A 25,507-nucleotide genomic window follows, 5' to 3' on the forward strand; every position below is an offset into this window, starting at 1 on the left:
CTATGATGGATTAGGTGCCATTTAAAACATGCAGGTCAGTAAAAGTTCTATATTCCTAATTAGAAGAGACAGATTTACTTCACAGGCTATTGTACATAAAGTAGTCGAGAGATTTTAGTGAGAATACAGTTATTTTTAATTCAAATAGCAATTTATTATATCTATTATACATAGTTGCACAATTTGAGGCTGGTTAAATACAATCAATTTTCAAAATTTTCTTGGAATAGTTTCTAAGATTGCAACATGCAAGTGTCCATGAAAATATTTGGCTTTTTTTCTTTTGAAATTTTGAACAGGCACTTACATGAGGGAATCAAGTGGTCTCTGTCACAGGTTTTAAGAAGAGGAGAAATATCCCAGCACGCAGAGTATTCTTGGCTTTATCAAAGTGCCACAGTAATAGAACAATTCTTTCCTAAATATAATTTAGCAATTTTGCTTACTTCACACAGTAAGATAACCAACAATACTTGCACTTTAGAAACATTTTTGATAAATAGGCCAAGTGAATTGGAAATGTGAGTAGCCTTTTATTCAACAGGTCCCCATAGTGTGCTAAACAGGCAGTGTGGTTCTAAAAACTATACGTTAATTGTGGACAAATGGAGGCTAACAAGATTGCCTGAAGATACTACATTCCAGAATGAATTATAAAAATAAACCAATCTTTTGCTGCACAAGAATACCATCTTAGGAAATTCAGGTGTTTTTCAACTATATATTTTTGTACAAGCCCACATTTCCTCACAGAAGCTCAGCATGGAAAAGGAATACGATATTCTACATTTGAGGAGGACAGTGAAAAATAGGTATTTGATGAGAAATAAAATTTTGTGCAAACGATCCAGTATTCAAGAGTGTAAATTAGTAAAAATTATCTTAAAACATTTTATCATATACACACACCCTTAACCAAACGGGGGTTTAATGAGAAAATACTGTATTTTAGCCCAGGTCATACAAATCTTGAAGTGAATTGGAATCTGATCATAGAGTCACTGGAATGAGTACGCTAAGGGGAAGAAAAGTGTGTGCAAGCCACTCGTCTTCAAAACTGATTACGAAAGAAACTTGTTTATACACATTCCTCAAAAAAATTCTGAAAACAGTAATATGCTCTCAGATCTATTCCAAATACATTGTATTTTATATATATTATCTACTTCCCTGGGGTAAAGACAACAGTATCATTATAAAACCTGAATTTGTCATTTTAAGACAATTTTTTATTAAGTCTCCAATGTTACAGATAGCAGACACTGAGGAAATATGTATGATATGCAGTCGGATATAGAAAGAGGAAATGCTTTAGTTTACCATCAATGAAAGCAAAACTTAGATGCACCATACTACATGCATGGAAACACATAACTAGACTTCTTTAAGCTTTATGCATCTCTGACTGCATCACACCAGACAAAAGTAAAATATGCAGTATAAAAGAGCTTAAGAAAGTTCCAGTGTTTCAGAAAGCACTTACTTTAAATGTATGTACAGAATTGAATATTTACTTGAAGAATGTTTTAGTAGTGTGGGAAATGCAGCACTGTAAGATGAGGAAGACTGTTGTAATGGGAGTTTGGCCTTTCTTTCCTACAGGCTGTCGCCACCTTTAATCTGCTGATCTACCGACATCCCAGTTTTTCATCCTGTAGATCCAGTTCACATTTCAGGCTGTTCTGCAGATGCCTGTGGCTCTGGACTTTCAAACCGCTGATGGAAGTTGGTTCTTTGTTTCCTCAGTTTTTCAGGAGCTTTTCTCCAGAGAATGATTTCCTATTTCAGGATGCAAGAAAATACTGGATTAAAATACTGATATGAACACTTGGTCAAAATCTAGCAGCGGCGCTGTATCCAATCAGCTCACTTCTTTGCATGCACTTCTGTTCTGATGAAGTACAGCATATTTTATTTAGCTGCACCATTTTTATTCTCCTTTATACAACAGAATGAAGGTCATAGTACAGGTAGTCCTTGTTTAATGATCATTTGTTGAGGGACCATTCAAATTTACAATGGCACTAAGCAAATGTTATGGCTGGTCCTCAAAGTTACGGCCAATGCAGTGCCCCTGGGGTCGTGATTAAAATGTGGGCATTTGGCAGCCTCCTGCATTTATAACAGCAGCATGGGCTTCAGCTTCCCCCACCTGCCTTTCTTCCTCTCCATCTCTAGTCCATCCTGCACTTAATGCCACTTATTCCTGTCATTCCCTGCTGCTCTTCGTCAATTTCTTCCTCCTGCAGCAGACAAGGCACACCCGGCCAAAGCAACTGCTGATCCTTCACAAAACCATGCAAGACCTCCCTCACACAGCGTCCGAAAGGGTCGGCAGCAGAAGGAAGAAGATGGCAAAAGAGAGTTCAGGGTAGGGGTAGGCAAAAGTAGCACGCAGGATGGCCAAAAGAGCAGATGTGTCAGGGGAGAAAGGTGGGAGGGTGTTAAAGCGGAGGTAGTGCAGCAAGGCAGCAGAAGTGCAAGGTTCTTGTCTAACAACAGTGCAGTTCTGGCCTAACAGCTGCAACCAATACTACCAGAACTGCTGTTGCTAAGGTGTGTGGTCATATGTTTCACCTAAATGACCACTTCGCTTAGTGACAGAAATACCAGTCCCAATTAGGATAATTAGGCAAGGTCTACTTGAATGCAACTGTGATAATAGGTGTCTTAAGACTGCATTAAGATCAGTATTAGTTGAAAAGGAATAGTCATTAAGTACTGCCTAAACATAACATTCATAAGCACACAGTTTAACGCTGAAAAGTTTCTGTTCAGTGGATACAGCTTCTTTAATTATATCAATTTCTCTGAGACAAAGCCAAAAGATTTGTGATGTTAGTCCTAATTTAAAAACATATACATCCATACATGATTTTTAGTGTAAAAAACTGTCATATCTGGAAGCTGTTATAAATACATCAATTCCATTACACTATTCTAGTTATACCTGCTGCTTGAAGTACCGTCTGTCTTCTTCGTCTACTAGCACTAGGTTCAAGAAGTATCTTACTGAAAATTTTTTGTTTACATCTCTCATTGTGGGAGTAGGATCATAGCCAGCCAAGAAGAGTCTTATGGGAATAGATTCACCTTAAGTGAAAAACAAAATCATTCTTAATTTTGTTAAATAAATTGGTTGCAAAGTTTAATATTGAATGATTTGCAAATTCATACTTTACATTTTTTTTAAAAGCTATTTTTCAATAAAGCCAACTGAGTTAATTTCCTGGGGGCACAAATAGCTTTGTGGAAGTTACTTTTAGGGAATTTAAGATATCCCTCTGCATATCATTTTCTGGGGAATAACAGCTTTGGAGAATATTACACTCATCTTACATCTGACATCTGACTGTCACTGTAGAGTCAGAAAGCTCTTTAGTCCAATAAATTCTCACTGCACATTTAGTTTATCATAATAAAAGAACACATTTGACCCTATTTTACTGGACATATGAAAGCAAGTAAAGTTTTCTCATCTTACTTGCTTCATCAAAGAAGTAAGACAAGTTGTACGGAAAGGAACTTCTAAATTAAGAGCTCAGTTATTCTTTTCCAATACAGCAAGATTGTTTATTGTTGAAGGTGTCCTAAAAATCTCAGCTGATACAAATAGAATATCCTAGCTATTCTGGATTATAGATAAATAAGAGCTACCCCAACGATGCCCTTGAAGTAATGTCCCGGTGCCTGGAGGCTGTGCGGATCTGGATGGGGAGAAACCGGCTCAAACTCAACCCTTCCAAGACTGAGTGGCTGTGGTTCCCGGCATCCCGATATAGTCAGATGACTCCATCTCTGACTATTGGTTCAGGTTCGCCTGATACGCCAGTTGCGGCCCTTTCTTGATCGGGATTCCCTGTGCACAGTTACTCATGCCCTCGTCACCTCTCGCCTGGACTACTGCAACGCTCTCTACATGGGGCTCCCCTTGAGGGGCATCCGGAGGCTCCAACTGGTCCAGAATGCAGCCGCGCGGGTAGTTACGGGAGCTGCATGGCGCTCCCATACAACACCTCTCTTGCGTGAGCTGCACTGGCTCCCAGTGGTCTTCCGGGTGCGCTTCAAGGTGTTGGTTATCACCTTTAAAGCGCTCCATGGCATAGGACCTAGATATCTTCGAGACCACCTGTTGCTACCGACGGTCTCCCATCGACCTGTGCGCTCCCAGAGAGGGCCTCCTCGGGGTGCCATCAGCCAAACAATGTAGGCTGGTGACCCCCAAGGGGAGGGCCTTCTCTGGGGGGGCACCCACCCTCTGGAACCAACTGCCCCCAGAGATAAGGAGAATCCAAGACTTCGGTGCCTCCGCCGTGCCCTTAAAACTTTCTTTTTTCAGCAAGCAGGGCTGGCTTAACACTTTTAAATGTTTTTAACTGGTTTGTCATTGTTTTTTAATTACGGGGCAAAATTTATATATATCTTTTTAATAGTATTTTAATGTTTGTACTTTATGTTTTTATTTGGCTGTACACCGCCCTCAGTCCGTAGGGAGAAAGGCGGTATATAAATTTGATTTAAAAAAAAAAATGCACCCACTCACCTTTAACTGGTGCACCATCCATTATTTCATATTTTGCAATGGTCTCTGTTTCTGTTGTTGTACTGGGTCCTAGTTAGTTATATAGAAGTACAAATAAGTAGCATGATGTTTAGTATAGCTTTTTCTCAATTTTCTATTTATAACTGCAATTATTTCAGTAGGATAAAATCCAATATGAAATATGCTTTAACTGTATACAGGTAGTTCTCAACTTACAACCATAATTTTAGCTCAAAATTTCTGTTAGTCATTTGTTAGGTGAATTTTGCCCCATTTTATGACACTTCTTGTCACAGTTGTTAAGTGAATCGCTGCAACTGATATTTCAGTAACATAGTTGTCAAATAAATTTGTCTTCCCCATTGACTTTGCTTGTCAGAAGGTCGCAAAAAGTGATCATATGACCCCGGGACACTGCAATAGTCATAAGCATGAACTAGTTGGCAAGCATCTGAATTTTGATCACATGATCATGGGGATGCTTCAAAGGTCCTGTGAAAAGCGGTCATAAGTCACTTTTTTCAGTGCCATTGTAACTTTGAATGGTCACTAAATGAACTATTGGAAGTGGACTACCTGTATTGTAACTGTACAACTGTACATTATTTGATTACACAATATTTTTAAAAAATGGGTTGTTCTAAGTGTCACAGTAGAATTTTAATTAATACACCGAGCAAGGTTTTTGTACTCCTGTAGTACTAAAGTAAACCATCAAGATAATTGAATATACCATGTTTTCCCGAAAATACAACCTACCCCGAAAACAAGCCCTAGCCCGTTTTTCAGCCTGTACCTAATATAAGCCCTACCCTAAAAATAAACTCTAGTTAAGCCCCACCCACCGTCCGGTTGTACGAGGTGGGGCGAGGCACAGATGTAAAAATCAAGGTAGGGCGGGGGTAGGGGGTGGAGCTGCCCCACGCGCCCCGCTTACTTTAGGACTCCCGCAGCCAGGCTTCCCTCGCCCTGACACCTGTCGCATTGCTGCACGATGCCACGTGGCTCATCACACCGGTGCTGCCGTTCATGCACACAATGGTACAACACACCACACAGCCTCCTGCCGCAAGCAGTGGCACCAGCATGACGAGCCTTGCGGCATTATGCCGCAAACGGCAACACCGGCACAATGAGGCACAAGGCGTCTGGCTGCGAGTGGCCAGAGAACAAGTCAAGCAGCAGCGCGACAGGTGAATGGGTCTTTTCAGGTAAACACGGTAGTAGTAAATCATGTCCAGAAGACGCACTAATTATTTCTGCATATTAATTTGCCAAAGCGAACAAATGTAACACTAACTTCTGATTATTTACTATAATTTATTATTGTTCTGAATCATCTCTATTATCAAAAGCTCTTATGCTATGCTTTTTTTTGATATTCTTCTATATTTTAAGCCATTGTACAAAAGTCTTCCATCTTTTGTAATGCAATTGAAAGACAAAACGAAATTACATATGACAATTTAAGGGTATTACTTTAGGAACTACTTCAGAGGCCCCTTGGAAGATTGTTATCTGCAAATCAAACTACAGTATTTTTTGGAATATAAAACACACTTTTTTCCCTCCTAAAAGAGGCTGAAAATTTGGGTGCGTCTTATACTCCGAATGTAACCCTGTGCGGTGCCCAAAATGGTTACCCAGAACAGCTGCTGCCTTCTCTTATCCCTTCTGCGCTTTGCCTGTTTTAGTCACTGGAGCTCCCTCCGAGGATCAGCTGTCCTTTTGAAGCTATTTTTCAGCCCCAACGTGAGCGAAGCGATCTTCTGCACTTTGCCTGCTTTTCTAATTGCTGCTCCCTCTGACAATCAGCTGTGCTTTAGAAACACAGCCTCAACCAGCCCCAACCTCAAAACCAGCGAGCGAACTAATGTGCTGGGACTAGCCAAATGAATTCCCCCCCTCTATTTTTCTCCCCAAAGACTAAGGTGCTTCTTATACTCCGCAGTGCGTCTCATACTCCGAAAAATACAGGTAGTTAAGTTTAAAGTTACAGTAAATTTTCATAATATATTAAATGGCATTCATGCAAACAAACTATATTCAAAGATTATTAAATAAAACCAAGAACCTAACAGAAAAGGCAAGACCTAAATGATTAACAACGAACTATTATTTCTTCATCTTACCAATTCCAGTTATTTCTTTTTTTATCAGCTGTAATTCCATATGTTGAATTTTTATTCTTACTAAGAGGAAGTAGATTTTTCCAACAATCACATCCTTTAAGTGATACCTTAAAAGAAAGAAAGAGATTTGTAAAAAATTGAGCTCTGTATGCATTAATATCTCCGTATGCATTTGGTCTCAGACCAAAGGTTGGAACCCAACTAACTAGCAGCTAATTGTTAATTTTTCCATCGGCACAAAGATGGATTCCCACAATTCAAGAGTAGGGAGGGACTACTACATTGAAGTTAGTATTATTTAAACACGTTTTCTTGAATACTGTTAGGCCCTGAAAGCACTTGAATTGAACTCAGAAACAGACAATAGCTAGAGTCACATGGTCCAAAAAAACCTAGCCAGTTAAAACTCCAGCTGCCAATGTTTTTCAAAGTTTGTCCCATATGCCCTTGCTCAAAATAATCCCACAAAAAGGGACTCTGCCCATTTTTGGTGAAGTCAGATATGCAATTAGAAGACCAGCTTAAATTAAATAAAAATGTCCCTAGCTGTAGCCATTGCTTATGCCAGCAGCAACATAATATTCAAGAGTATCCCCAAACAGTTTAACATACTGATGTATAGCAAAAGAATGGCAAAATCGTGAAACAGCCATGTACATTCTTCAAAACTCAGGCTTGTGCAATGTTTTAATATTCCCTGCAAATAACTAATTTGCTTCATAAGAGAAATCTATTATTCCAATTTATTCTTTACAGTATTATAAAGTTTTATTTGCTGTTCTGGGGATGCTTTAAACACTCAGGAATATGCAAGATTGTGATTCCCCCACCTAAGCCTGAAGTCCAATCTAACATGTCGAAACTCACCACTTCTATTTTCTATATGAGTAGACAATTTTATATGTAAGGAAAAAGAAAAGTTATATAAACACTGCTTCAAAATAAAGATGAATTTTCTGCATTTTGATCACCATGGAAAAAAAGATTGGCAGTTTTCCCCAAATACAATTAGTAATCAGTTGCTAATCATTTCTGCATGTCTTGAATTGTTCTTGGCTGGCTGTTTTTTTCAAGTTCATGTGTGTACTTCATTTAAATCAGACCTACTTGGATTTGTTATATTCAAATTCTATATGCAGACAATCTTCAATGCCAACTTCCATTTTAATAGAATTGTTAACATCTGGGTAAGTTGCAAGCTGGTGAACAATAAGATCGTATTCTTTAATCAAGTCTGACAACCTTCTTACTATCGTCACTTTAAGGAAATACCTATAAAAGAATGACATTATTGGAGACTGCAAAACAGATTATTTCAAAACTTACATATACTCCTTCAATATTGGAAACTGCAGAGACAACCATCTGTATTAAATCATCAGTAGGCTGTTTCTAACGCTCATAAATTGCATTGGTAGTTTGAAACGTATGAGTCAATCAAGTCAGTTTACCTATTCTAGTTTCACAATCATGCTAGTTAATAAGAATTGTTTTATTCCCCAAAGTAAAACGGGAGATATTTACACGAAAAATGTAGGCACACATCTATAGAAATAATATATTTTGAACCCATTTTGTTTTAACTTTTGAATGCTTCTATTTTTTAAACTTTACAGTATTAAGGGATTTTTATAATAAAAGCAAAAAAAATATTTTTCACCCTTTTGTTTGTGAAAACCTCTTTTTGATCAAATGTTTCTATAAGCAGAAGAACATATCTATTGAATTTTAAAATGTATACAGTAATACTGACATTCCAGTTCAGCTAAATGAGAGTGCTATAACAAACTACATAAAAATTTCATACCTCAATCTAACATTGGCACCAATATAGGATTCATATGGTTTCTCAACTTGCATAAATTCAAAGTCATAGCTTCTACTTTGTGTTAATTCACCAGGTAAGGCCAGCTCTTTCACTAAGTTTACAAATTCGTGAGTATTGCTCTTGTCATTGAAAAGTTCTGCAAAATTAAGGAATACAGTCAGAAAATACATAAAAGAAACATTCCTGAAGACAATGCAAGGGTTTTTTAAAATAATTTATTTGGGTGATTGTAAGCAACTGGCAAAGAAGACATAAGTGTTATTTTTTAAAGTGAAACTGGAAGAAGGAACCTATTTTTTTTAACATTTACGAACATTTAATGCAACAGTTTTTCAAAAATTCAATTGCAATACAAAGATCTTATATTTCACAAGAACTCTGAAATCTTTTGTTAATGATGCTGCTAAAATAGCCTGATGTATTTGAATATCAACATAGCCTATTCAACAAATATTTTTATGCTGCATATTTAACTATTCAAAATTTTAGTACGACTTCCTCCTCCTAGTTTCACATTTCTCGTAGTATAAGCATGGAACAATTCTTCAGAAAACTGTTTGCTGATGAAACATAATATTAAAAAGCTAAGTTCAGTATTACGCAAGCCAACTTCTTCTTGTGCAACAGGACTTTCTCTTACTCTCCTTCTTTCAATCAATTATATCATCTTTACTTACTGTACCAGTTTTGAGACCAACTTAGTAACTGTAGGTTGTGCAAAACATTTTGCAACATGTGGGAGCATAAAAGAACCTCTCTTTGAATCACATGCTTTTTGCAAGGCTCACACAACGGGTTCGGAAGTTGCCTCTGGCTATCTTTATTCCTGTGCCAAGGCAGATGAGACTGCTTTAACACTGCAACTTCTCTTTTGAATATTTTGCACAACCCATGATTATGGGGACCATATTGTAAAATGTATATTTTTATAGGTTAGCAGCTTGATAAAACAGTGGAGGAAACTTTTAATTCTTTCTTCTCAAGTACTGTACTATTGACTTCAAATAAGACATGTTCAGCATATTTGAAACTACTTCAAAAAGGCTCTAGAACTGAAGCCTTGGTGGTGAAGTTGGTGAAAATGACTTGCTGAGATAACTTGACTTCTACATTTATTGCTGAATGGAAACTTCTTGTAGACTTTTTGTGTAGAACAGAAAAAATAAACTGATTTATTGTTTTGATGATTAAAAAGAATTCATTATAGAAAGAGGAGAGAAATGTTGTAACCACAGATTAAGAGATAAACTTATAATTGTATTTATAACTGCTGTAAAGGAAATTGGAATCTACTTCTTTGAATATTTTTTTCTATTTTTTCTTTACTTCCTTTTTCCTTTCTTGCACTTTTGATTTCTTTCTCTTATTTTTCTTACTTTATTTTGTTAGGTTTTATACTTTTTAAAAAACTTTAATAAGTGTATGTGTGTGCATGTGTGCAGACACCCATACATTATATACTGTATATTCATACACACGTACATAATAATTTTAAATTGACTTTTAATGTATATCACATTATATTACACATTCAAATAATTAATTAATAAGCAGTCCCAAACAGTTCATTATTAAGTTCAATATTTCATATTGCTTGCTATTAATCTACCTCAGTATTATTCCAGTGTCACGTCCAAATTAACATTTCTACAAATCATAGTGAACATTTTACATTTTATCCAGATTCAGTGCCAGGTCTATAACTCACCAATTTGCCCTACGAATTCAATTCTTATTCCTTGATGCTCTAGCCTCTTTCCATGATGTTTAAAGACTATATTTACCTGGGGGGAAAAATCCAGTATATTAATGTAGTGCTCCTATACCTTTGCATAGTTTCATAAATCATTAACTATACAAGGACATAGCTGCAATAGGAACAATTTATCCCCAATTTTTCATTTTATTTGTAGTTGTTATATGTGTGCCTTCAAGTCAGTTGACTCCTGACAACTATTTATTAAATTTCTACACAGGTTATGCCCATGAAATTTTCTTTGCAATATTTTCAGAAGTGGTTTTCCATTGTCTTCTGCCTAGGGCTGAGAGAAAATAACTGGCTCAAAGTCACCCAGTAGGTTTTAATGGGCTAGAAGTCACAATCTCTTGGTCTCTGTCCAGTACCTTCAACCACTATACCCTAATCCTAGAACTAATAATGGCTTACAATAATTTAAAATTAAATTCATTCTAAAAAATGTACAGGGTAGCATAAACAGGATTTTTAGAAAAATTAAGAGCATATTTTGCCAACTCCAGTGTCTTGGTGGTTTACAAATAGAATGGACGTTGTCTTACCTGAACGTCCCTTTTCTGGGCGCTGCGTACACTATCCATTAATGGGTTAACTTCTTCAGCCTTTGGCAATAACTGAGTGAGAGCTCAATTTCCCTTTCCTGTTGCCCTGCCACGCCCCTCAATCCCGTGATCCCCAGTCTGAACGAAGTTATGGTAGACCACACCGTGATAGGTAAGCAACATAACTTTAATGAAAACCAACTATAAACAACAAGAACACTACTGGCAGACGCCAACTGAGAAAAAAGGGGAGGGCATGGATAGTGTACGCAGCGCCCAGAAAAGGGACGTTCAGGTAAGACAACGTCCATTTTCCTGTGCGCTGCTCCCACTATCCATTAATGGGATATACCCAAGTTTAAACCCCATGGGCGGGAAGCAGAGTGCCTCCAGAGTCCTCCTCTGTCACCACCGTCTGCAATACTCTACGGCCGAAGGACGCTTCAGCGGAGCTGTAGGCGTCTATCTTGTAGTGACGGATGAAGGGCGTCACCGACGACCAGGTCGCTGCTCTGCAGATATCTGCCACCGACGCCTGTGTTGCCCAGGCCGCCGTTGTGGCCGCGCTGCGTGTGGAGTGCGGGAGAATCTTTCCGGGAGGAGTTTTAGTGTTCAGCTCGTACGCTAACGCGATACAGGCCTTAATCCATCTGCTCACCGTGGATGCTGAGATCTTCCGTCCCATGGAGGCCGGGCTGAATGACACTAAGAGCGCCTCCGTGTGTCGGAAGGCCGCTGTCCTGTTAATGTAGATGCGCAGGGCACAGCGGACATCGAGGGAATGCCATTGTTTCTCCGTGCTGTTGCGCGGGCAGGGGCAGAAGTCCGGTAGGATGAGTTCCTGTGCGCGGTGGAACCAGGAGTTCACCTTGGGAATGAAGGCCGGATCCATCCGCAAGACCACCGTCGTGTCTCTGAAGATGCAGAGATCCTTTCGGATTGAAAGTGCTGCTAACTCCGAGACTCTTCTGGCTGAGGTGATGGCCAGCAGGAATGCCACCTTGAATGATAAGTGTTTGATGGCAGCTGAGCCCAAGGGCTCAAATGGAGGTCCCATTAAGGCCCGGAGCACCAGCGGGAGGTCCCAGGTCGGGTACCTGTGCACTGTGGGGGGGCGCAAGTTCTTGGCGCCGTGAAGGAACCCCCTGATGCGCGGGTGATGGGACAGCGCTTGGTATGGCGGGCAGATGATGACTGTGGACAGAGCCGCTGTCTGGCGTCTTAGGGTTGCTGGCGCCAGTCCTTTTTCCAGACCTGATTGCAGGAATTCGAGGATGTTTTGGACTGATGCCGATGTTGGGTCCTCATGGTGCTGGGAACACCAGCGGCAGAATGCCCGCCACGAAGCCTCGTAAATGCGGGTCGTTGAGGGCCGTCTGGCAGCTTGGATAGTATGTACTACCCCATCCGATAGTTTATCTCTTTTTAGGATGACCCTTTCAAATGCCAGACGGTCAATTGAAGCCACTGAGGCTCTGGATGTGTGACCGCCCCCTGGCAGAGTACCACCTGGTGGGGGGGGATCTGCCAGGGTTGTCCCACGGATAACGCCACGAGGTCGGCATACCAGGGTCGTCGAGGCCAGTTGGGGGCTACTAGTAGTAGGTCGGCCTCCTCGGCCAGCAGTTTCCGGATGAGGCGAGGAAGGAGAGGGATCGGTGGAAAGGCGTAGAGAAGACCTTTGGGCCACTTGCATCGTAGGGCGTCGTGGTCCTCTGCCTGTGCTGATGGGTAGCGGGATATGAAGCGGGTCAGCTGGGCGTTGTTCGGGGTCGCGAAGAGGTCCACGTCCGGCATCCCGAAGCGGGCGCTGAGCTCCCGGAATAGGCGTGGGTGTAGTTGCCACTCCGCTGGGTCTATCAGCTCGCGGCTGAGCCAGTCCGCCCTGACGTTGGTTGCTCCCGAGATATGTTCCGCCCTGATCGACAGCAGGTGAGACTCTGCCCAGGCGAATAGGGCCTCGGACTCGAACATCAGCGCACGGGACCTCGTGCCCCCTTCCTTGTTGACGTGTGCTTTCGCCGAAATGTTGTCTGTGCGGATCAGGACGTGCTGGCCTTGAACCGCTGTCTGGAATTGACGTAACGCTAGCCTGATTGCTCGGAGTTCCAGGAGGTTGATGCTGCTGTGTCGTTCGCTCCTGGACCACTGGCCCTGGGCTACCAGATGGTGTAGGTGGGCACCCCATCCTCGCAGGCTTGCATCTGTGGTTAGCGTGAGTCTGTCCGGGTCCAGGAATTCGCAGCCTTTGAGGAGCGCAGGAGACCTCCACCACTCCAGGGAGAGACGGACCTGAGATGGTATGGTTACCTTGCGCTTCAGGTTGGTGTTGCCTGCTCTCTGGAAGGGCAGCAAGAACCATTGGAGGGCCCGTGAGTGTCTGCGTGCCCACGGAACGATACCGAAGCAGGATACCATCTTCCCCAGGAGTGATGCTAGTTGAACCAGGGGCACTCTCCCCCTTCCTGAGACTTGTTGGATTAGGTCTCGAATGCTCAGGATCCTCTCCTGAGAGAGGAACACCTGGCCTCTGACCGAGTCGATCTCCGCCCCCAGGTGCAGAAGACGCGACGATGGCTGCAGCTGGCTTTTCTCGAAGTTGATGGAAAAACCGTGGTCTTGGAATGCCTGCAGGACTCTTTCCATATCCCTGGTCGCTTGGCCGTGTGACGACGAGGGGATCAGAATGTCGTCGAGGTAACAAAGGAGGCGCACTGGGATGGTGTGGAGTGTGGCAGCCACCACCGCTACTAGCTTGGTGAAGGTGCGGGGTGCCGACGAGAGTCCAAAGGGCATTGCGCGGTACTGGAAGTGCTGGCCTGTGACCTCGAATCTCAGGAAGCGCCGGTGACTGCGGTGGATTGGTACGTGAAGATAGGCCTCCCGCAGGTCGACTGACTGGAGGAGATCCCCTCTCCTTACGCCCGCTAGTATCGACTTGAGGGAGTGCATTTTGAATCTGCGATACTTTACCGACCGGTTTAGTCGTTTGAGATTCAGAATGGCTCTCCAGCCTCCCGAGTTTTTGGGCACCAGGAAGAGGGTCGAGTAGAAGCCGGAGCCTTGCTGATTGTGGGGCACCGGTTCTATAGCTCTTATCTCCAGCAGGTGTGAGATCTCTTGTGCCAGAAGGTTCCTGAGTTCTTTGGACTGTGGGACCGGGCAACGTACAAAGCGACTGGGTGTGGGACCGGAGAATTCGATGGAAAGCCCCGATGAGATCGTGCGCTGAACCCACGAGTCCTCCGTTGATCGGGCCCATTGCTGGTGGAAGAGTCGGAGTCTCCCGCCGATGGGCCCCGCAGCCCGGGTGTCATTTCCCCCTCCTGGCTGTCTTGAAGCCGGCCCCACAAAAGGATCGTTTAGCTTGCTGGGGTCGACCACGGTCTCGGAACTGAGATCTGTCTTGGTGTCTGCTGGCGCTCTGGAAGGGGGGGCGCTGTGGTGGGGGCCCTCTTGGCCCCGCACTGGGCCGAAAGGGCTGCTGGTACGAATAAGGGGTGTATCTGCGGTCCTGTCGCCTGTACGCAGATGGGAGCACCTTCCTCTTGTCTTTATCTTCGATCAAGACTGGTTCCAAGGCTGCCCCAAACAAGTCTGGCGCCTTGTATGGTGCTGCAGCTAGCTTCCATTTGGCTTTCAGGTCAGCCTTCCAGGGGCGAAGCCAGAACAGCCTTCTTGCTGTAACGTTCGCTGCTAGAGATCTGGAAGCGAATTTGGCGGAATTCAGGGATGCATCCGCGGCATATTCGGTGGCGGCCACGATCTTGTTCAAGTCCTGGTGCAGCCTAGTGTCTTCCGCGGGCAGTTTTTCCTTTAGTTGGCGTAGCCAGATGAGGGTGGCTCTGTTGAAAAAGGAGGTCGCCGTTGCCGTCCTGATTGCCCAAGCCGCTGCCTGGTGAGATTTACGGAGGGCCCACTCCGTTCGCTTGTCCTCAGCTTTGAGCCCATCTACAGCATCCATGGACACCATCGATGGAGATGACAGGGAGGCTACCGGCTGGTCCACTGATGGTAGTGCTAACAGGTCCTCCAACTCCTGGGCCGAGCAGTAGAGTTTCTTGTCCAGGCTGCTCGGGGTTGTTAATGAGGCAGGCTGCCCCCAGGGGTTCTGGATCACGTCCGAAAAAAGCTGGGGGCAGGGAATACAATCTTTTTCCTGCTTGGAGGACTTGAAGAGCGCATCATGGGGTCCCGCCGCTGTGGGGTTAGGTGCGGAGATCTCCCCAGGCACGCCCAAATTGGTTGTGAGGCGCGCCTTGTGAAGGAGAGATTTGAATAATGCTGGGCGAAACAGCCCTGTGAAAGCCGGAGAATCTGGCATCAGGCCCTCATCCTCTGACAACTCAAAGGTCTCTGGGCTTTCCTCGGCCTGGTCTGAATCCTCTGACGAGGATGACTGGGCATGCGCCTGTTGGTGCTGGGCCGGTTGGTGTTGGGGCGCCCCCTGTGCTGGTAGTTGGTGAGGGGGGCCTCCTGCGGTCTGCTGCCAGCCTGCAGCGAAGAAGGAGGACATTGCTGAAAGCATGGTTTGAAAGTCCAGCTGGCTGGCTGGTAGGGGCCCTTCTGGGGCGCGCAGGCCAGCTGCCGTTGGTGTGAATGTTGCCTCGGCCCCACGGTGGCGCCAGTGAGGGGAGTCTGACAGTGGAATATCTGGCAATGAGCGGGATACTCCTCTGGGCCGCGGGAGTTCCTGGTTTAGTCCGGTTGTGCTCGGGGTTGCCGGTGTTAGGGCTAGCTCTGCCAGGCTCGTGATGCCAGGGCCCGCCTCCGCGCGTGCGTGGGGAGAGGGGCTAGCCGGCTCGGGCCCCTGGCAAGGGGTTGCTGCTCTCTCCATCTGTGCTTTAGCGCAGAGGCGCTCTAAGGTCTTGTGGCGCCTTGCAGCATCCTTGTCCTTTCCCCCCCGGTCTTTATGATGAGAGGACCGCTTCTAAGAGTGCTTCTTGGGAGCTTTGGAACCCTTGCGGGGTGGGCTTGCTTCAAGCTCTGGGTCCGATGAGAAGGGAGAGTCTGATAAGGCGATGGTTGCCATCTGACTCTCTTCGCTAGATTGATAGCCCGAACTTTGAGGGAGGGCGCTTGTGCCACTGGTAGAATGGGCTTGCAGCCAGGAACACTGGGATGGCTGCTGATGGTGAGGGCCTCTGACTGCCAAGTTGGGCGGAGCTAGCCCTCTGTAGGTGCAGCCAAGATGGCGGCCCGGGAATCCTCCGTTATGGCTGGGGAGGGGTGGACACGTGGCTTGCACTCCACGGGCTGGGGAGGCTGCGGTCTCACAGCGGTGGCCCGGAGGTCCTACCGCCTGCCGCGCTCAGCCCGGTGCGTCCCCAAGGGCTCTAGCCGCGAAGAGGAGGAGGGGGGAGCTGCTTGCCCCACCGCGCTGCTCTCCTCCGGACACGTGCGCCGCAGTGGGCTAAGGAGGCTGCGGACTCACGGCGGCGGCCCGAAGGTCCTACCGCCTGCCGCGCTCGCTCGAAGCTGCTCCGATGTCTCCTGGGGGCAAGGAGGGCGAGGGAGGGGTAGCTTGCCTCACCGCTCTCTCTCTCTCTCCGTTCCGGCGGCGGCTGCTCCAATCGCCGCTAGCGGGAGGTTCCCGAGGCTCGCTTCCCCTCTTTGCTGTTAAAGCGGAGCCGGTCTCCCTCTCTGAGTGAGGGCAGCAGCCGGCGTGAGTTTAAGAGCCCCCACCTGGCGAGATGCGTGGGCGGCCGAAGCGATCACCGCCTCCCAGCTGAGGTGCCGATTTCACTTGCCTGCTCTCTGCTTGCTTGAAGGCAGGAAACCGAAGAAAAAAATAAAGCTACTCAAAAATAAAGTAAAAAAACCTAGGAAAGGGAACAAAAAGGGCTTGGAAGCCTGAGCTCAAATATACACTTCAGTCTTTGCCAATAACTGAGTGAAGACTGGGGATCACGGGATTGAGGGGCGTGGCAGGGCAACAGGAAAGGGAAATTGAGCTCTCACTCAGTTATTGCCAAAGGCTGAAGAAGTTAATCCATTAATGGATAGTGGGAGCAGCGCACAGGAAAATATCAAAATACAAATATTAAATACTATATACTTATCTGGCAATACAACAATCACAAAAATTCAGGAAAGAATGACAAAATTAATCTATTTCCTAATCTTTAGGAATACAGCAGTAGGTAGAGAGTTTTCAACAATAATCACATATCCTAGAAACAGGGAACTGGTTTTGAGCTGGGATAGCTTTTTCCCTGCAATTTCAAAAGTCTTGGGGATGGGGATTTTTAGCCTAGATTTTGGGTAGTTTAAAGATATAGATAAAATGCTGTTGTTAGTTTTTCCTTCCTTCACTTAAAATGAACATTATGCCTGACCAAACTCTCAAAACAGATATAACTATAAGGGGACAGCTTTCATACTGAAACTGTTTGTTAACATACAAAAATGGTAATTATTTTTTTATTTTTTATTTTGATTTATATGCCGCCCTTCTCCGGAGACTCAGGGCGGCTTACAAGGCGTTAAGCAATAGCCTTCATACTTTTGTATATTTTATACAAAGTCAGCTTATTGCCCCCACAAACCGGGTCCTCATTTTACCTACCTTAGAAAGGATGGAAGGCTGAGTCAACCTTGAGCCTGGTGAGAATTGAACTCGCAGTAATTGCAGGCAGCTGGAAGCTAAATACTACCTTTAACAGTAGCATTAGTCTGCTGCGCCACTCAGGCTCCTATATATTCTAGTTTTACTCAAAAAGCAAATAAAACATAATTAATCAACCACTGAAACTCTAAAGCACACTATAGCCATATAAATGTGTGATTTTGCTTATATGTTCTATTACGGACCATTTTGAGGATACAAAGGATGCAATTTACCTTTCCTGAAACTGATTCTCCATCATAGAACAAGTAATGTTTTTCTACTTTGTTATCTTCTGTTTTGATTTCAGCTGTTTTTCGTGATTCAGCATCATTCAGAACAACATCAATCTCACATATGGGACCAAACAAATTTCCAAGAAAACTCTGCAATAAAAGTAATACTTATTTAAATGTACAAAACAGGAATTTTATCTAGCACAATGCTGTAGACAAAAATATTGGAAGCTTTGGAAGTAATTTTTCAACGTAAAAATTAAAAATCTATACGTTCATAATAGAAACTCTTACAGCAAGATATTAGGACCAGAATACTGATAAATTCACTGCAAAAAGCAAATATCTTGTTACAGTAGAACCCTAACTACTTTTTATAACAAACTCCCTCTATTCTGTTATATTCTGTATCACTTTAAATCAATGATCATTTTTAAAGGTTTCATTTCTAGGTTTTAAATATTGTATAGGGATGTAATTCAAATTGCAGTAATTAACTTAATATACTGGATGCATGGTTGTTTTAAGAAAAATATAAATTATGTGGTATCCAAGCTACCTTAAATCCTAAATTAATCTTAAATTATGATACGAGAATATATAACATTTGGGAAGCCAAACCTCTGCTCAGAGATTCTGCCTGTAAGAGTGGTCTCTAAAGTTTGGGCCAGCTGGACACTATTTTTATGAATTGGCCACCATGATGGGCACAACCAATTGCAAATCACCCCCTTATGAGATGCAGGCTAATGAGGTTGTTACTTCCTACCAGTCTCTTTTATCATTCTCTATGCTGTCTGCCAACAGAACTTTCTTTGCAGGTGAGCACCCTTCCAAAACAAAACACAAATAAAATGGACTTTATTGTCCACATTTTACTGTAAAGGTAATTCTTGACTTACAGCTATTCATTCAGTACCAGCTGAAATGATAACAGTATTGAAAAAATGGGCTTACAACTCCCGCCCAAAGTTACAGCCATTGATCAAAATTTGGGAGCTTAGCAGTCTGCCTGCATTTACAACCTCAAGGGCACTTCAACTCTCCCCACCCACCTATCTCCCTCTTATCTATATACCCTTTTGGTTAGCTGCTGCCCTGCTTTAAAGGTAAAGGTTTCCCTCGCACATATGTGCTAGTCGTTCCCGGCTCTAGGGGGCGGTACTCATCTCCATTTCAAACCCGAAGAGCCAGTGCTGTCCAAAGACATCTCCATTGTCATGTGGCCGGCATGACTAAATGCCAAAGGCGCACGGAATGCTGTAACCTTCCCACCAAAGGTGGTCCCTATTTTTCTATTGCATTTTTTACGTGCTTTCGAACTGCTAGTTTGGCAGAAGCTGGGACAAATAATGGGAGCTCATCCCGTTACACAGCACTAGGGATTCAAACTGCTGAACTGCCGACCTTTCGATCAGCAAGCTCAGCGTCTTAGCCACTGAGCCATCACATCCCTGCTTTACAAGGAGGTAAACAGCCTCAGAATCATGCAGCTCTGGGGCTGCTTGCCATACCCCAGGATGCAATCAATCACCACCCACCTTTTTTCTTCAGCCACACATGGGTTCCCAATCCAGCCCAGCTCGTCCCAGCAAGCATCCATTCACCCAGCTGCCTTCTCTTCCACAATAGACTTTTCACCTTTTGCTGTGTCCACAGCTTCTCCAGTGAGGATTCTTATAGCACACATGACTTTCTGAGCCTTTGTAAAGCTGCACTCCCTTTGCAAAGTTGAGCCATCTTTCCAAAGGCATTCCAAAGAGAGCACAGCTTTACAAAGGCTCAGTACTATACGAAACACTTGCTGGAGAAACTTGGTCTGAAAAGGAGACAGCAAGAGGCCAAAGGTCAGTGCAGAGAACTGGGAGAAATGAATGTTTGCTGGTGGTTGGTTGAGTCAGGCTGGGGAGCCACATGGAGTTGGAGGGGGGGGGGGGAAGCATCTGTGCAAATGAATGTTGCTGGCGCCTGCTGATTGCTGCCTGTAAGGCAGGGGCCAAAAGGGCATAGATGGGGGAGACAGGTGAATGGGGGGAGTTGGAGGCAGTCCCTTACCAGGCTGGGAGGGACTGAGCCCAGAATGGCATGGATTGGGGTGGGTGCTCACTTAATGACCCATGATTCTCAGTTAATGACTGCAACAGGAAATACCAGGATTGCTTTTTAAGTAAGTGCAGCCTCATGACATCTCACTTTAAGACTACACTGATATTTTGACACTAATGCCAGTCCAAATTATGGTTGTAAGTCAAGGACTTACCTCTACTGTTGCTGTTATACAAATATTTTTGCTCACCTGGTTCTGCTTCCTAATCAAAGGGACTCTACCTTTCCAGAAGTTACTAAATTGTTATTCTGCTAGTAAAGCAAGATTTAAGCTGACCAATTCCCATTCTAAAATACACTGTAACTATGCCTAACTTTTGAACAATATTAAAATAAGTACATATAGATAGATGCCATTTATATTAAGCTACTTTTATTTTAGTTTTTTAGCTTTATGTATTAGTTTTAGACAAATAATAATCTGGGGGTTTTGCTCCTGCAGATGTAGCTTGCAATGGTAACAATAGTGAATACTCTGAATTTGCCTTCATTCATAATACTCTGTATTATTCTTTTAGCTTGCATTTTGTGTGATCCTCTTTTTTCACTTATAAACAGCATGTTAATTGTTATGTTCTATACTGCTCTTTGATCAAAGGGAAGTTTGGCTGACTAAAAACAAAGCACTAAACTACAACCATCTACCATTTATTTTCTGTGAGAACTAGAGGCACTGCCTCTACTCTGCAGCTGGTGACCAAAACTCAAAAAAATAAAAAATCAGGAAACCTAGCAGGCATTGAGGGAATTTTGGCACTAAGAGTGGCACAGTGAGGACCCAAACATATAACTTCAAATGTATTTTCTCCTTCCCTCTTTTCCATGATCACCTAATACATTGCCTTTTGTTTACTGTATAATTATTTTGCTCAAAATCATGGAAAGAAAGCCACAGCTTGTCATATAAATCTCAAATTCCAGACAATTCTAAGTTAAGAGGGAGAAACAATTTAGCTATGGTTCATTCCAGAGGTTTTGTCTCATATCATGTAAATGAAATATTTAAATATGATTACACAATGCAATCACCACAGCTGTGGGGAATGAGCTCCAAATCTGCAACTGACTCCTCCTATATACTCCATATACTTTAAATCAGGGGTGTCAAACTCACGTCGTCACGGCAGCATCAAATGACATATCGCAGCTTTCCCCCCCTTCCCTAAACCAGGCGTGGGTGTGGCCAGCGCATGACACATCCAGCCCGTGGGCCGCAAGTTGGCAGCCCTGTTTTAAATGATAAATATGTTGACCATGTTTTGATATAGTACCATATCTGAGTGGCAACAAACCAGGCAACTACTAGAATTTGCTTTCTGTTGCTCTCTATCATCCAATGATAGACTGCTCATATTTTTTAGCCTAGATATGGTAGACCTACCGGTACATCTACCCAGTGAAAAAAAACATGAGTACAAGAATTCTAGGAGGCTCATTTGCCTGATGGAAGCTGTTATTTTCTGTTTAATAAATATACATTTTGTATATTTCATAAGGAAATCAGTTAAGAACTTGAAATATTGTTGCAACATCTCACTATCCCAAATACGCAGCCAGAGCACACTATTACTCAACATATGGCAAGGAATGCAGCGACAAAGCTTATCTAACAATGCTTTTCCTTGGAGCAATCATTGAATATTCACTTTTACCTCACAAAAAGGCAGAGTTTACAACGCACGCAAAATAAACAGCAATGTCATACAATTGTATATTCTAGACAAATCCAACAAACTACTGAAACTTTGTCAGTAACTTTTACATCCTTTTTCCAGCCAAGCTCAGAGAGCATCAAGGACCCTGCAGGTATCAGTCGAACATACTGTGGCGAGTTCATTTTCTATACTTATCAGCTTCCGCAACTAATTTATATTTCCTGAGCTGGATTGTTAAATCAAGCCCATTTACTGCTCCTCAGACTCACTACCTAAACAAAGTTTAGGTACACAGGGTAAAAAGATGGCAAGCAGTTCAGCAATCGCTGCACAAGAAAAGCAAGACTCCCTTTCAAGGATTCCCAGCATCGCTTTGGCTCTTTGAGAATAATAAATGGGATTATCCTACCGGCATAAATGACAACCCCTTGCAAGAGAGGTTTCCCCACACCTCCATTTTGCAGCTTGGGTGCGCTTTCTAAGCACACGCCCAGCATGACTAAAGCCCAGGGGGGAAAACACTAAAACCAGGATGATTAGGGGACTGGAGACTAAAACATATGAAGAACGGTTGCAGGAACTGGGCATGGTTAATCTAGTGAAGAGAAGGACCAGGGGAGACATGAGAGTAGTCTTCCAATATTTGAGAGGCTGCAACAGAGAGGAGGGGGTCACGCTATTTTCCAAGGCACTTGAAGGCCAGACAAGGAGTAATAATGGATGAATAAGGAGAGATTCAACCTGGAAATGAGGAGAAATTTTCTGACAGTGAGAACAATCAACCCATGGAACAGAAGTTGCCTTCGGAAGTTGTGGGAGCTTCATCACTGGAAGCTTTTAAAAAGAGACTGGACTGCCATTTGTCAGAAATGATGTAGGGTCTCCTGCTTCGGGGGGGGGGGTTGTACTAGATCAGGGGTCTCCAACCTTGGCAACTTTAAGCCTGGTGGACTTCAACTCCCAGAATTCCCCAGCCAGCTTTGCCTTTTACCTCACAGCTTTGCTGGCTGGGGAATTCTGGGAGTTGAAGTCCACCAGGCTTAAAGTTGCCAAGGTTGGAGACCCCTGGACTAGATGACCTACAAGGGTCCCTTCCAACTCTTGTTAATCTGTTAAATCTGTTAAACAGAACGTGTAATCCTCGGCTGCCATTTAAACGGCCCTTCCGATTTATTTATTTTTTTTTGCAGCCCCCGACCTAATCTGGTCGCCCTCAGCAACCACACCCAGGGAGGGACACGCTTTTAAGGGCGAGGTGTTTTAAAGCTGGAAAAGAGGCAGCGGCCCACGTCCCAAAAAAAGGAGCCGCCGCGATGCAATACCCCGCCCCCACCGCCACCCGCGAGGTTTCCTTCCACCTGCCGCTATTTTTTCGGAGGACGGTCGCCCGGCCAGAGAGAGAGAGAGAGAGAGAGAGAGAGAGACGCGCTCGGCGGCCGAAAGGGCGACGGGGCCCGGCAACCGCCGCCACAAGGCTTTTCTTTCCTTCAACCCCCCTCTTTCCCCCCCCCACACCGAGTGCGCGCGCGCGCACGGGGACTGATTTCAACGTCACGAGGCAGGCGGAATGCGCGCGTGGAGGGACGAGGAGGGAGGGGGGCGGACTTGGAGTGGCCGCCCCCGCGCGCTGAGAAAACGGCCCTCGCTGAGGGGGGGTGGAGGGGGGCGGAGTCAGCAGAGGTGGGAAGAAGGAACGGACGGAGGAGGAGAGGGGGGGAGAAAAAAAAAACCCCGTCTCCATGGGAACGGCCAGCCGTTCTGCCTCGAGCGCGCCCGAGGCCCGGCCCGTTCAGAAGGGTGGGGAAAAAGGGAGCCAAGGGGAAAGAAGCCAGTCGCAACCCAACGGTCCTCCCGTCGGTGAGTTCCACCGCGGGGCGTCCCGACAGCCTTAATATTCCCTCCCCCCCTCCCCGTTTCCTTAAACCGGGCAGCCGCTCACTTACCATTGTCAGCCAGACTCCGGCCCCCCGCCCCGAGCAACCGTAGCAACTCCGGCCCGCGCCACTATCATGTGACCGGAGAGGCCGTCACTTCATTCCACGCCCCAGACACGTGACCTCCCTTTTCCCACCGAGGTGGAGTAAAAAGCGGAGTGGCCGACTCGGGTAGCCTTGGCGACGGTTGGGGGCGCTGTCCTGGGCGGGCCGGGCGAGGGAAGATCTTGTCTAGGATTCGGACGTGTGATATCTCGATGGTGAAGATGCTTTTTTTCTCTCTCTCTCTCTCCCCTGCAAGTCAATGGATATAATCTGCTCTTTGATCAATGTAGGTGATGCCAAACTTTGCCGGAGTTTCTTGGTGCATACGAAGTTTCTGGGTCTCTGAACCATTAACTACATAGGGTGCATCGGTTGGAAGTCAAATTTATTTTATTGGAGTCATCTTTTTTCTTTTGCACTTAAACCTAGTGGAGCAACTCTTACTGATTTCGTGGCAGGAGAGCCTGATGAAGGCAGCTACAGGTCAGAAAAGCTCGTGCTTCTTAATAGTAAACAGTAACAGAGTTGGAAGGGACCTTGGAGGTCATCTAGTCCAACCCCCTGCTCACGCCGGAGACCTGTACTAGGGATTTGGACCGCCGAACTGCCGACCTTTCTGATCGACAAGCACTGAGCCACCTAGCTTTGGCGAGATGGGCAGCATACAAGTTTGATAAATAATTAAAAATGAAATTTGTTAGCTGGAAAAGGGGCTACCAGGCTCTTCTAGATTTCATATTCCTTCTATTTTACAATCCTCAAATACGGGTAGTCCGTGATGTACAACAATTTGTTTAGTGACCGTTCAAAGGTACCACGGCACTAAAAAAAAGTTACTTATGATATTTTTCACACGGGATCGTGTGATCAAAATTCAGATGCTTGGTGACTGGCATGTATTTAGGATGGTTGCAATGTCCCAAGATCATGTGTTAATTTTTGGTGACCCTCTGACAAGCAAAGTTAACCGGGAAGTCAGATTCACTTAACAACTGTGTTACTGATGTAACTGCATCGATTCGCTTAACAACAGTGGCAAGAATTGTCATAAAATGAGTCAAAACTCACAACTGTCTTGCTTAGCAATGGAAGTTTTGGACTCAGTGGTGGTAAGTCAAGGACTACCTGTACTATAATTGATACTGTCATGGGGGTGGGCATGATTAATTTGCTGACATGCAGAGGTTTTCAGGTAGGGGGAAAGCATTTGTTTTTTGACATCACTAGCAGATATGTTGTTTTCACCTGGTTCGGTGACAGAAACAGGGACTTTTTGACAACTAGATAGGCCCCACCCCTGAGTGCCCTGAATATGAGCTATTCTTTTGGGTCTAACAACATTGTAGAAGCGGAAGAAAAGGGTTTGCATTGAAATCTTTGAGGATTGAAGATCTTTACCCTGGAAATATATTTGAGACAGCAGTCCCAAGTGCACTTTGGTACCTGGCCACTTTAGCATCGGATAGGAGGAAATGTGCATCTCACCTAGTCAGTGTTAAATTGTTGAGTTCACTTCCTCTCTGAACATACCAGGCAGGCTCTGGATCATCCTTTGAGTTGAATGTTGGAAGATTCCAGACAAATCAATGGAAATACTTCATACAGAACATAATTATGGGGTTTACTTTCAGAAGATGTAGTGATGGGTACAATTTTTAAAATAGGTTTGACAAAGTAATGGAAAATGTGGCTTTGGGTGTCATTAATAGATGTCTATGGAGATTCTCAGTCATCCAGGTCATGGTTGTCCCAAAGGTGCTTTTTCAAGAAGAAGCAGCTTCTTGAATGAGAAGCGAAACATCGTCAAAGAAAAACCAGAAAGTCCAGCTGCCTCTTGAAAAAGCACCCTTGGGAGTGTCATTAATAGTTATACATTTACCTGCATTATCAGGGAAGTAGTTATAGTTGGTAAAACTAGGAATGGGCAGTTGCACTCTGGCCCTACCTTCTGGAATTCCCATTGTCATCAGGTAATTATTATCCTGGTTCTGTCAGGATGGTTCCAATGTGTAGGGAAGTAGAGGCATCAGGTTTTCTTGATGGCTCCCCAATAGGGCAAAATCAGTTTTAAAATGGAAATGTAAAATGAAAATGCTATAGCCAAGAATACAGAGAGGTGTGTG

At 44.3% G+C, this 25,507-nt stretch overlaps 1 protein-coding gene across 2 annotated transcripts; it reads right to left on the bottom strand.

The window, feature by feature from the left end:
- Nucleotides 1-112: 112 nt before the first annotated feature.
- On the bottom strand, nucleotides 113-23,551 carry VPS26A (VPS26 retromer complex component A). 2 transcript variants are annotated; one of them, XM_034438644.3, is made up of 9 exons: nucleotides 23,349-23,551; nucleotides 17,645-17,794; nucleotides 10,212-10,287; nucleotides 8,483-8,639; nucleotides 7,783-7,947; nucleotides 6,676-6,782; nucleotides 4,544-4,612; nucleotides 2,951-3,093; nucleotides 113-1,779 (listed from the first exon to the last, which is right to left on the bottom strand). In XM_034438644.3, exons 1-9 carry the CDS (start codon nucleotides 23,349-23,351, stop codon nucleotides 1,666-1,668), a joined length of 984 nt encoding a protein of 327 aa, XP_034294535.1. In that variant the 5' UTR covers nucleotides 23,352-23,551; the 3' UTR covers nucleotides 113-1,665. The 2 variants fall into 2 exon arrangements, with proteins under 2 accessions (XP_034294535.1, XP_087728365.1); XM_087872239.1 differs by lacking the exon at nucleotides 10,212-10,287 and having other exon boundaries at nucleotides 23,349-23,459.
- Between the last annotated feature and the right edge of the window lie 1,956 nt (nucleotides 23,552-25,507).

This window comes from Pantherophis guttatus, chromosome 6 (assembly GCF_059756535.1).
Source record: "Pantherophis guttatus breed Tessera chromosome 6, ASM5975653v1, whole genome shotgun sequence".
In the NCBI taxonomy this organism is placed as follows: Eukaryota; Metazoa; Chordata; class Lepidosauria; order Squamata; family Colubridae; genus Pantherophis; species Pantherophis guttatus.